This window comes from Nannobrachium achirus (genome assembly GCF_963921795.1).
Source record: "Nannobrachium achirus genome assembly, chromosome: 11".
NCBI classification, from domain to species: domain Eukaryota; kingdom Metazoa; phylum Chordata; class Actinopteri; order Myctophiformes; family Myctophidae; genus Nannobrachium; species Nannobrachium achirus.
In genome coordinates, this window is record NC_137820.1 from 27,873,143 (window position 1) to 27,886,400 (window position 13,258).

A 13,258-nucleotide genomic window follows, 5' to 3' on the forward strand; every position below is an offset into this window, starting at 1 on the left:
GGCCGGACTCACTGGAATCGGTTGTGGAGAGATGCACAAATAATGAGCAACGCTAGCCATCCTCTCCACAACATCCTACAAGGCCAGAAAAGCAGGCGTAAGGACATGTTCCGTTCGTGGCCCTGCAACAATAATCGTTTTAAGAACACTTTTATGTTTATTCACTCTTTGTTTTAACTTGTGTTCCCCTCCTCTTTTTGTGATGTGTTTTACTTTTAACTAATATGCCTGTATGAGCTATGGGATATCTGAATTTCCCCTTGGGGATCAATAAAGTATCTATCTATTTCACACCCTGTAGAAGACCCCTGCTTTAACGGTCTCTCACATAAACTCTACTGTATCAGGTCATGAAGCATACTATACAAACTGTATCTGATCACACAAACACCAGTATAATCATTCCCTGACTAAACACTTTCATCCTTTGTTTTTAAATTGTCCGTGAAACATTATGTAAATCTATCTCTCAGGCCTCGCCTCTCGACATCATCAGCTTCTCACAACAACAACACACATTAACAGTCTGAGAGCTCTGAGGAATATTATTCTACCATAATGTTTCCGTCGGGGGGAAACCTTGTATGTCCAAAACCATTCCTGTTTTTATAATTTTTTTAAAATAGTGAAAATAGCCGAAGCTCACAAGGCATCGTGTTGCAACGCGTTGTGAGCTAGTAGATCTGATATTTTCACTACTTCTGTGTGACTGTGACACTCTTGTATGATGAAGTAGGGCATTTGTTTATAAAAACAAAGCAAAAATAGCTGTGAGCATGGCCGGCTTAATGGACGTGCTTTAGGTGCTGCAGCACAGGGCACCATGCTTGGGGGGCGGAGGGGGGCACCAAACGGCGGGGAGAAAGTTAAAGAAGACGGAACTATCGCCACAAAAGAGCAGAAATCTAGAAGCAAAGGCTGCTGAGTGAGCGCTAAAACGGTGAAACATGTCCGCGAAGTGTCTATCCCCCCCACTGCCTGTGAGTTTAGTTCAGGTGTATTATACTCGAGAGGTTACACGCATGACCAATTGGGTGGGTTATATTAGCTCACCTAAGCGTCCTTTGGTTTTTGAAAGGCGCTATATGAATTCAAGTTATTATTAATATCATTATAAGTCTGTTCATCCTGCGTTCCTTCTGCTATGTGTTCCTGGGTTGTTATGTGCTGTTTGCTCCCACCGCCACCCCAGCACCACCAGTAGTCTCTGCTATTAGCTCTGGTCCCCATGGGGGTTGTTATTATATATCTATCTCCCTGCTCTTGTGCTGAGAAGGGAGAGAAATGTAGCAGAGACAGAATGTCAAGATAAAATATATCGAAACGTTTCCACTCTTGCCTGCACCCTGTAATTAATAAAAAAAGGCTTAAGTCCGTGTTTGCTCCAGTGCCTTCCTTCCACATAAAATATATCTACACTTTTATTCACATTCACATTCTATTAAAATATAATTGGTTCTATTCACATTCTATAATTATATTGGTTCATTCTATTCGTGAGTTATCTGACTGAAACACAAATAGTTGAAATATGGATAGGCCTATACAAGGTTTCTGCCAAGCGACAACGTTACTTGTCTGCTACTAGCCTTGTTCAGCAAAAACAAAAGAAAGAAGAAGAAAAGGAAAGTACGATTGTGCCCCCAAAACAACACAACTTCTTAACATACTTTATCCACGAATAGAAAAGTTTCTATAGTGAGGACCAATTACTGTAGGCCTATATGGAGATATGTTGAAAATGGGTGAAGTGCTCTTTCAAGTAAAGTACTTGAGTACATTTATTTATTTAGACTATATAAGCATACTTCTTAGCCATTGAGCAGAATAAATCATCATAAATATTGATAGCTGTGGGTGGTGTTGTTTTGGGGGGGTCTTGTTTCTAAAGTGTAGTTCATTTAGGCTTCCTTGCTGATGTTGTTTTAACCAGTTGTTCTCAAATGCATTGCAACGTGCTGTGAGCTTGTAGATCTGCATGTGCAGTATAGTATTAGGGTTTAAGTGCTTAAACTGGAGGAAGGCCAAATGAGCAACTAAACTAACAACCCCCCTCCCCCACAACGCTAACCCACACGCTAACCGATATGCGAGGCGTTGTGCTCCTGTAGATCGGCTATTCTCACTAGTTTAAATCCTTTTTAAGATGACAAATACAAAACGAACAGTTTTGGACATACGTACAAGATTGTTACACTCGGCAACGACGATTTACAAACAACTTTACAGAAAAAAACAGGCCCATATATTACTGTACTTATATTATTTTTATCCCACGATTTTGAAACCCATTTTTCAACCAGTGCCAATTATCGAATGTAATCCTGGGTGCTACACTCTGCCAACCTAGGGAGAGCAACGGACTGCCTCATGCTTCCTTCTATGCATGAGGAGTCCAAGCTGCTTCTTTTCACCTGACAGGGGGAGTTTCCCCAGCTGGACATGGAAGGAATACGTTATTCCAACCAGTTCCTTTCCCCTCCATCAGGCGTCCCGGCTCAAAAACAACCCCATACATACGCCTATAAAAAGCAGACGTGGCAACCCTGGAAGAGGCACCTGGCGGTCCCTTCCACGCAGGCCTGAACAACAAGCTTCATCTTGATATCTTGATATGCTTGTAATTGTGAGCCCCTGGCAGTGAATAAATATGCCGGTGCGCTGGGGGAGCGAGGAGCAGATGGATGCTGTGTTCACGCTAGCCTGCCATATCCTTTTTGCTGCTGTATGTCGTCGCTGTTGGGTTGCAAAACCTTGTATGTCCAAGATGGTTACTTTTCAAGGAAATGTGTGAAAAAATATATATCTGTGTTCCAACGGATCCGATGTGGTTATTATTAGCCACAAAGCTCTTGTTAAAGAGATGTTGCCATCGTTTTGTACTATTTCTGTTTGGTATTTGTCTATGGAGTTAGCATTACTCTAATAGAGTGAAATTGTACTTAAGTACTGTGTATTTTTGGTTTCTTCCTGAAAGCTGAAATATGGAGATACAAGGGTTTTTGCCCGACAGCAAGATAAGATAAAAGAACACTCCTAATCAATGCCTGCTGAATTGCTGAAATGTTGGACTTCAAAAGTAGTTATAAGAATGCCACTCCCCCATGGAAGTAAATCTACTTTCTAATATATAAATGAACGACTTTCCCAAGCACGTAGTCCTTGATAAGCTACAACCAGTTCTAGAAATGCACTTTAAAAATCAGTGGAACAGTCAGATTTACTGAACCTTTCTCTACTGGGTTTTCATTCAATTGTCTCTGTCACGTCTGCTTTATGGCAAGCTTTTCACACAATCATTTGGACCCTGTGCTTGCATATAATTTGTCTCTCAAAAAAGAAAGTTGGTTTCTTTTTACCCTTTTTGTCCCCAAATTAGTATTTATGGCAATTGATTCCTCCCCACACACATTTCTGTGCTGCCAGTGAGGAGCCCCCACCGGGAGGACATAGAGCAGGGGTGGGCAACTTTGATGATGGAGAGGGCCACTCAAAACGCATCGCGCTGCGATGCGTTTTGAGCTTGTAGATCTGCTATTTTTTACTTCTTTTGAATTGGAATCCTGAATTATTTTTTGTTATTTTTTAATTGGAGTCCTGAAATGTAACATTTTGATTTAATTTCAAACGCATTTAGTTATATACTCATGTTAAATTTATGAACTTTAATACAAATACATTGGACATAAAAAAAATACATTTTAATACTACTATACTAGTCATTACGCTACTAATATAGACTGACGGAATTAAAGCAGGTCATGCTTGGAATTGTAATCGATATCAATAATATATCAGTATTCCGGTATTAACCTGTGGGCCGCATTAAGTGAAGGTGGGGGCCGCATGTGGCCCCCAGGCCCCCTGTTGCCCATGTATGACATAGAGCCTTCATTCGACTCCTCCTGCCCAACAGTCCCTGGTGAGAGATAGATGTTTTCACTAGTGTTAGTCCCGGGCAAACGTCTGATTTCTTTTTTGGGTCACAAGCTAAAAAGTTTGGGAACCACTGGTGTAGGCTCTCGACAAAGCTGGATGCACCGTGATGGATTCAAACCCACAACCTCCGCTGTGATAGGCAGGTCATTTAACACCGTACCACCCGAGTGCCTGAAGCAGCAATTTTGATAACAAGCTAAAACATAGTTAATGTCAACAGCTTTCAGCATGACTTCTCCCTCTGTGGAAGAGCTCAAATGCAACTTTTGCTAATTGATCGACTGCAGATGTTGGATTTCCATATCCTTTTATTAAATTTGGCTTGTGGGGCCTATCGGCACATTTCAATGTTATCGTGTGCGATTTGTCCCAAAAACGTGACACGTAACTTCATGCGACTTGCGCATTTCAATGTTAACGGGCACTACATTCACTGGACCCTGTCTTGTTTTTTGGGGGTCTTTTTTTATTTCTTCTGTGGAGAACTCTGTTTTAGATGCGATCTGTGTTTTATTTCAATTACATGTGGGATCACAGCGGATGCCAGTGCGATAACGTTCTGCAGACAGCTAATCCCTCAGGAAATGAGTTGTACATCAGCCCATGTCATCCAAGGTTAAACTGCCTTTGTGATCAAAGGAGGATACATCCATCCACTGCTCCCCTCCACCCATCATTAGGCTAGACCATTTAGAACGGGTACACATTATTGTGTATCATTATTTTATGCTTTAACTATTGAAAAACAGCAGATATACAAGCTCACAGCGCGGCACCGAGTGCCGCGCTGCGAGCTTGTAGATCTGCTATTTTTGAAAAATCTTGAAAATTCGAATTTTGACCCGATTCTATAAGTGTTTTGAAAAACCTATGTTTCTATGTCAGCAATCTGGCCAGCCATCGTCAAAGAAAAGGTCCTTTTCACTTAACCGGAGCTCAGTTAGTCTGTTCTTGAGAGACTAACTATGTCAGTGGTTCTCAAACCTTTTCATGTGAAGGACCCCCAAAATGATATTTATTTGGCCACGGACCCCCATCTCAAAATATTTAGTTCCAGGGACCACCCAGAAGCAAAATTTGAGTTACAAACGTTCGCTTTGAAAATACATATTCAAAGATTTGTGCAAGTTTTCGCGACTTTTTCAAAAATAGCAGATCTACAAGCTTGCAGCGCGGCACTCGGTGCCGCGCTGTGAGCTTGTATATCTGCTATTTTTCACTGGTTAAAGCATTCAATAATTCTAGGGCTGAATGGGCTAGACACAAAGATGAAGGCCTAGAATCATCACACCCTGACACAACCTGTCCCTTCGCTGCAACCCTCCTGGCAACAGATAGATTATGCCAATCATAAAACATAGTGCATTGTTCTAATTCTTTCTCTTTCGGCTAATTCCCTTCAGGGGTCGCCACAGCGGATCATTATTTTGTTTCCATCTGGTTCTGTTTTCCGCGTCTTCCTCCGTGTCTGCTGCCACCTGCACGTCATCTCCATCACTGCGTCCATAAAACCTCCTCTGTGGCCTTCCTCTTCTCCTCTTGCCTGGCAGTTCTATCTTCAGCACCCTTCTCCCTGTGTATATCGCCAATGGGATTGGGAGGTGATGAGGGGTACCATGTACCCCTCATCACCTCCTTTTCACATGTCAACCTCGCCTCTCTTGCTTTATCCCCCAAACCTTCTAACCTGGGCTGACCCTCTAACGCAGTGGTCCTCAACCTTTTCAGGCCGTGACCCCCAAAATAATCATATTTTAACGGGGGACTCCCCCACCATGACGAGCACTAAGAGTTGTAAGACTTGAGGCATTACATTTTGTTTAATACGTTTCTATTGTGAAAATAGCATATCTACATGCTCACAACGACTCGCGTTGCGAGGCGTTGTGAGCATGTAGATCGTATATTTTCTCAATTTCAGCCTCTAATATTTGACAATTTGACCAATGTTTAATTTTTCATTTTAGAGGTATTAAAAAGTCCTTATATTGTCACTTTAGAAATTTGCAGATACCCTCTATACTGTACACTTAAACTTCATGTTGGTTTGTTTACTGTTGAGTAAGAAAACAATGTTGCACATTAAGTTAATCATCTGGGGACCCCCCAAAATAATGTGGGGACCCCCCTGGGGGTCCTGACCCACAGATTGAGAACCACTGCTCTAACGTACTGTAGTCATTTCTGATCATGTCGTTCCTTGTCACTCCTAATGAGAATCGTATCGCCTACTGTAGCATCTATTATTCATTCTGCCGCCTCCAGCTCGGCCTCCTAACTTTTCATCAGTGCCACCGTTTCTAAGCTGTACAGCATGGCGAACCTCGCAACACCAGACTTTGCACACTCTGAGGAAAGCCTGTCATTCATTCTAAACTGGCCTGTGGCCTAAACAGGAGCTTGTAGATCTACAATTTTCACAATATTTAACTGTGGAACAGTTAAACTAAATGTAATGCCTCGAATCCTACATCCCAAGTGCTTGTCAGGGTGGGGGGGTCCCCAGTTCAAATATGACAATTTTGGGGGGTCTTGGCCTGAAAAGGTTGAGAACCACTGGTCTATAGCGAAATGTTCAAATTGTAATATTTCCGCCTCATTTACGACTGGCTGATTCAGCCAAACAAAACTCACCGTCTGAATTCATTCTTCTCCACCCACTGTCGACCTGACTGAAATCGATAGCAGTCACAGACAGTATGCGGCTGCACAGCACAATTCGGAGTGGTAACCACTTAAGCCCTATTTTACTTTGTTTTGTGGTCGTGTTTTCATGGCAAAATAGCCTATCTACAAACTCACAACACGTCATTGTGGCACACTGTCAGCTTGTAGTTCTGCTATTTTCAGGAAGAAAATCGGTCTTTAATGACATGCCCAATATAGCCTAGGTGTGATACTTGTGTGGCGTTGACTGTTGTTATGTGCACTTTTTAGTTTGGCACTGTCTGTTAAGTTTTGCTTTGAGTATAGCTTTTGTGTGTGTGTGTGTGTGTGTGTGTGTGTGTGTGTGTGTGTGTGTGTGTGTGTGTGTGTGTGTGTGTGTGTGTGTGTGTGTGTGTGTGTGTGTGTGTGTGTGTGTGTGTGTGTGTGTGTGTGTGTGTGTGTGTGTGTGACGTGTCACTTATGAGCGTTGAATGTTTCGTGGTCACTTTATGTATATATTCTACTTTTTTGCAATAGCTTTTCGACACTTTGTTTATATTCTTCTATCTATCTATCTATCTATCTATCTATCTATCTATCTATCTATCTGAAACTTAAAAGTAGTTAATTTTACTCTATAGCCTAATTCTTTTCTTTTTTTTTTATAATTCCTTATCCCACGGTTTTGTAACCCATTTTCTCACCCAGTGCCAACTACCTAACCTGTAGTCCTGGTTTCTGCTCTACCCCTGCCGCACCAGGGCAATTGGGGAGCACCTGGCTGGCTAGGGGGAGGTAGTATAGAAACCAGGACTACTGCATGTTTTTGTGAGGGCATCTACCCTAGGTGACACGGGGAGAACATGCAAACTCCACACAGAAAGGCCCTATCGCCAACCTAGGGTGTGGGCGCTGATGATGCGGAGGTAGGAACACGCCCACAGCGCCCACAGCGTCCCCCGGCAGGAATTGAACCCAGAACCTTCTAGCTGTGAGGCTGGATGCTGTAAGTGCTAACCACTGCGCCACCGTGCCTCTATAGCCTAGTTCTAAAAAGAACCACTTATACCCCAGCATCCATATTCTGTGGAAAACTTTTTTTTTTACTATAAAAGCGAAAACAGACTAAGGCACTAGTATAGAGCCCTGAGGGATTCCGATCAGCCAAAGCAGTGGCGGTTTGTATGTATATTGTGCCCTGTGCAAGGTAGTATAGCGCCGCCCTATGGCCGCGCAAAGCGCGGCCGGAAAAATCGGATATTTGCGGGCAAATTATGCATTTTTTCAAGTTAAAAGCGGTTCGGTTCTACACGGCGGCAGAACCATTTTGGGCTTAATATAATAGGGTTTTTAAAAGCATGATCTGACTGTCTTACCTTGGGCTGATCAGGAGAAATGATTCTTTCAAGAGTTCCTATATCCTGGCTGATAGCCTGAGGTCTGTGTTAAGTCAGGAACAACATGATCCTCTCCATGTGATGTTTCAGGGCAAGCATCTATATTATAATATCTAGTCATATCCATAGTATTGAAGACGGAGAACTCCATGCTTTGTTGTTTTCAATTTCAATACTGGCGCGTGGATATGACATCACATGGAGGGGAGGGGGGGGCGGAGTGGCCAGCCTCTATCACTACCACCCATAGAGTATATATAAAAGCTACCACCAGGTGGTGTTGTTGTATTCGGTCTGGTCTAAACAGACAAGGAGTGTTTGCAGGGCCGTCACCCTACTTTTTTTTCTTTTCTTTTTCCTCTTCATGCGCCCCCGCAAAGTGGCGCCCTGTGCATTGTGTGCAATCGCCCCGCTAGCACCCCCTTGGGGCCGCCTCTGAGCCAAAGTATAGGGTTTTTAAGCGGATCAAGACTCCTGAATACACTGTGTGCAACATTGGCACAAAGCAGCAGGTCTGCAACAGGAGCTGTGTTTCCCAGCCAGCCCAGAGGTATCCTGTTAGACTCACAGCATGATAGCAACTGTCTCCCCACCAGCACCCCAGGCCTCGTCTCCAGGAGGCAGCGCCGCAGCGGGGTACAAGCTGCTCTGATACCACCAGATATGGGGAGACGGAGAGGGGAGGGGGCGCTTGAAAGGTTGGCCCTCGAACATCTGTAACTGTCTCACCCCAGGCTGGGCATGCAGGCGTGCATACATGTATGTATGTATGTATGCCTTTGGGTAAACACTCCTCAAGTCGTACCCCGTGGCGTTGGCACACAGCCAACGGGTTGCATGTGAGCCCTCCACCCTGGGGGTGGTGGAGATGTTAAACGGACAACAAGCAACATGGTGTGAATGCCTTCAAACAGCCCCCCCTCCACCCCCTCGCCAGTGGGGGAGATGTACTGAAATTGTTTACTTAAAGGAGAATTTCGGCCTCGAAGTCTAGCCTACCTTTAAAAGTACTTATTTGCTCCCCCAAAGAATGGTCCAGATGTTTAATTTATCTTTTTTCAAAAGATGCAATATACCCGACAGGAGCGTTCAAAATTCTCCTTTAAGTAAAAGTAGCAGGGGGCGCACTATGGCCTACTGGTCCAGGCGCATACCACTTAGGCATTGCCACATAGGCATGGATGCCTGGCGGCGTCGCCGGTTTGATTCCTGATCAAGGACGACCTTCGCCACATGTCACTCCCTGTCTCTCCCCCCATTTCCTGTCAGTCTACTGTCCTATCAATAAAGGCAAAAAAAAAGTAAAAGTAGCAATACCCACATATAGAAATAATCAGCTACAAGTAAAAGGCCTGTTTTAAAACATTTGCAAGTAATATGTCAAAAACTGTTACTTTCCAGGATTCAAATTGAAAAGCATCAAAAGTAGCAGATCTACAAGCTGAAATCTATCTTTCGATCTTGTGGATCTGCTACTTTTGATGCTTTTGTGTGACACTATCATCAAGTAGGGATAAGAGGTTTCTGCCCGACAGATCCGGTACTTTACACCAATGCCCGGAAGGTCGGGAAGAGAATAAGAGATGTTAAGCGGACAATAAAAGCAACACGGTGTGAATGCCTTCAAACAGCCCCGCTGGCTGTGAGACAAGAGAGTTGAAGAGACTTAACCTCCTGACACGGCAGCTCAGGCATACTTAAGACGAGGGGGAGAAGACACCCCACTCCGCTGGCCTTTTTTTTTTCGGGAAGGAGACGGCTCCCCTCGCACCTCCCGCTGTGCCGCGGATGTGATGAATAGCGGCTAATGATGAACGTGTCGTATACTGTATGTGTAGCCTCCCCGGCTAGCGCTGCTGATGCTGCTGCTGCTAGCTGACTGTCTGAGAGAGATGAGAGGGAGAGACAGATAGGGATGGAGGGAATGTCGGGGAGGAGATGAGAGGGTAAGAGGGGCGGAAGAGGGCTCGCCAGGGGGTTGTCATCCCTCGCACCAAGCCGGCGCTGAGACGGGAGACCCCCCAGCCCCCCTCCCCCCAGCCCCCCCATTCAAATCGCATTCACATCAAAGCCAGCGAGGAGGCTGGTGGGTGTTGTTGACGGAGCTACAGCACAGGTTGGAGGTGCTATGTTGATAATGTGATTATGACGTGTCCCTGCCAACTGTGTGTGAGTGTGTGTGTTTTTCGTATTGAGAAAAAAGAAATGCTGCAATTTGTCCCAAAAGCCTACCCTGTATAATATATACAACGACATACTGTGACATAGCTCTGTTTACACAATGATGTGTACCCCCTCCAACTGTGTATATATTATGTTCCCCATTTTCAACAGTTTTATTACATTTTGACACTTGCTTTGGCAATGTAAACGTATGTTTTCTCATGCCAATAAAGCTCATAGAATAGAATAGAATAGAATAGAATAGAATAGAATAGAATCGTGTGTGTGTGTGTGTGCGTACGTGCCTGCATGTGTGTGGGGGGGGGATTAAAAGTGTGTGTATCGAATGTCCCTGTACGGCCTTCATGTGTCGCTAGATCTGGAGTTGTGTGTGCAAATATCTAATCTGCCAGGAGATATTAAGGAAAAACAAAGTGGGGATTTTATTCTACGTATTTTTGCTGTACAGCATCGTGTTGCACAATCGCCCCGAGTCAGTTGTTTATGCATGTGTTTTACATAGGCGATTCTAGCCTCTTCCAGCAGGGGGTGCACGACCTCTATTACCTCATGCACGCGCGCGCGGATATTAGCGGTTTTGTAATGTTGTTTTAGCGGATTTCTGCAGTTAATTTTGTACCCAAATGTAACACAATATAAACAAAAAAAAGTGTAAAACAGGTGCTTCTTTTTCTAGACACCATATGTCTATCTATAGGATTTATTTACTTATTTTGCAGACAGAGGCAGCACAGCCAGGACATATAAAGCCAAACATCAAGTTAATCATCATTCATCAAGCAATCAAGCAGTCATTTACATTGGTGGTGTGGCACAACCACACCACCAAAGATCCATAACCAGCAGCTACCAATATTTACAAGCAAGTGAAGCAAGCATGCGCGCTCGCTCGCGCGCGCGCACACACACACACACACACACACACACACACACACACACGGAGGAGAAGAAAACAGGCTGGCTAACTCCACAGTGAACAGATAGTTAAATAAAGCCATGTCTTACCTTAAGAAAATGACAAGAAAATATCCAATGTTATATTGAGGTGCCCAGAAGAAAGTGTTATTCCTTGGAGGCACAGAACACATCGTGTAATCCAGCCTCGTTGAGCAGCGCCGAAAACTTTAGTTCACGTATGGTAAATGTAAAAGCTATCCACATGTCCTATGGATGTCTGTAGTTAACCCCAGGTAGCATATTCCACTGTGAAACAACTGTTTCATTCTGTTATTTAGATAAAGCCATGCATGCCATGTTTGTTGTTGTGCAGCGCTCTGTCAGCCGAGGTTCAGACAGTCACTGATTGGTTGAGAAACCAGTTGTTACCTTTTCCACTGTTTGTAGCAATAACTTGGCTCGTGTCATGTGGTAACTTATTCAAATAGTCCATACAACTTCTGTGTAGATAACGATGATTTATTACTTCCAGGGCCAGGCAGGAACATACAGCATAAACGTCATGTTTTCACTATTAATCCACTTGTATTAACTTAACTTCTCACTAATATATTCTCCCCAGCATTACACCCGCACATTCACTTCCGCGCTGGTCCCAAAACACAGCGTCAACGTCATCCCGTACTGCTCCTAAGCCCGCCCCCTTAAAGGCACAGGCTTGGCATATAACACAGTAGACCTATACCTCCCGCCCCCCATTCGCTGTGATTGGTTTAGAACTTAGAAGCCATGCTATGGGTGCTTCAAAGGGTCAAAAAAGGCGAATTTGAGATGTTCTTCTTCTTAAGGTTTATTATGATCAAAAAAATCAAAATGGCCGCCTGGCGGCCAGGGGGTGCACGTGCACCCTAGGACACCCCTCAAAATCGCCTATGTGTGTTTATACTGTGCGTGCTTGAGTGAGTATACGTACGTGCGCATGCAAACGAGACTGATCCACAGTTCTTTGATGGACGGTGCAATCCTACTGTGTCTTATCTCTTTCCACGGGTTTATTTTTTGTTTGTTTTTTCCAGCGTGTGTGCAGAAGTACAATGGAAAAAAAAGCTTTCATGTTTCAATAACACTTTCATGTTTCCCTCTCTCTGTCTCTTTCCCCACCGTTCAGCCACAGGGATCTGAAGCCAGAGAACCTGTTGCTAGATGAGAAGAACAACATCAGGATAGCAGACTTTGGCATGGCCTCTCTTCAGGTTGGAGACAGTCTTCTGGAGACCAGCTGTGGGTGAGTAGTAGTAGTAGTAACACAAAACTCCCTGTGACAACATAACACAACGCCCCATATTGTCTGGAGCCGGCAGTGGTGGAAAAAGTACTCAAATTCTTATTCTACAAATTATAATTACAAATTCTTTTAAAGTATCAATAATATTTAGAATGTAGAAAGTCTGGTACAAGTGAAAAAAATTTACTTGAGTAATAAAACTAAAGTATTGGTGTCAAAATGTACTTAAAGGGATATTTCACTTTCAAAAAAACTTTTGGTAATTTTATCGTCTAATCAGGCTTTTATGAACACCCTGAACAGTTTTTTAATTTGCTTGATTCAATATTTAGATATTTGTGGTAAATGTTACCAGGCCCTCCAGGCCCAGGGCCTCTCCCCACACACACCCATTGTAACTTAAATGTTTTATAGCGATTAAAGCATATTAAAGTCTCGGGATTATCGGCCCCGGTGGAGAAGAACATAGGGATTTTTTTTGTCCTTTTTTATATTAACCACTTGTACCCTAGTGTTCATATTCTGAGAAATGTAGCCAAAAATAGCTGATCTACAAGCTCACAACGCCTCGTGTATTTTTGGCAAAGAGGTTTGGCGTAGAGGGGAAAGAAGAGCACACTAAGTACAGAGTGAAAGGTCAAGTTTATTATGTATTGACGGTTCAAGTGGTTAAATATCTGAAAACACAAATTGTCATGAATACAAAATACACTGATGATTGTGCTGTCAAACAATGAATCTATAAAAAGGTTGTGGGGGTCCCTGCTTCATTTCTCTCTCTACTAAGGGGTCCTTGGCCTTAAAACGTTGAAGACCCCTGGTATACGGTATGGCAATTGACTCATAGAGACTTCGAATCTAGCATCAGATAAGCAGTCCAACACAGTGAACTTTATAGCACCTTTATACT

The 13,258-nt window shown here is 43.5% G+C and overlaps 1 protein-coding gene across 1 annotated transcript in view; it reads left to right on the plus strand.

Annotated features, from left to right (window-relative positions):
- Positions 1–13,258, plus strand: part of brsk2a (BR serine/threonine kinase 2a) — a gene marked incomplete at both ends in the record, with an annotated part of 440,510 nt that overhangs the window by 338,478 nt on the left and 88,774 nt on the right. The window contains one exon of the mRNA XM_080736976.1: positions 12,232–12,348. Within this exon, the coding sequence (XP_080593102.1) occupies positions 12,232–12,348 (117 nt within the window). The remainder of the gene's footprint in view (positions 1–12,231; positions 12,349–13,258) is intronic.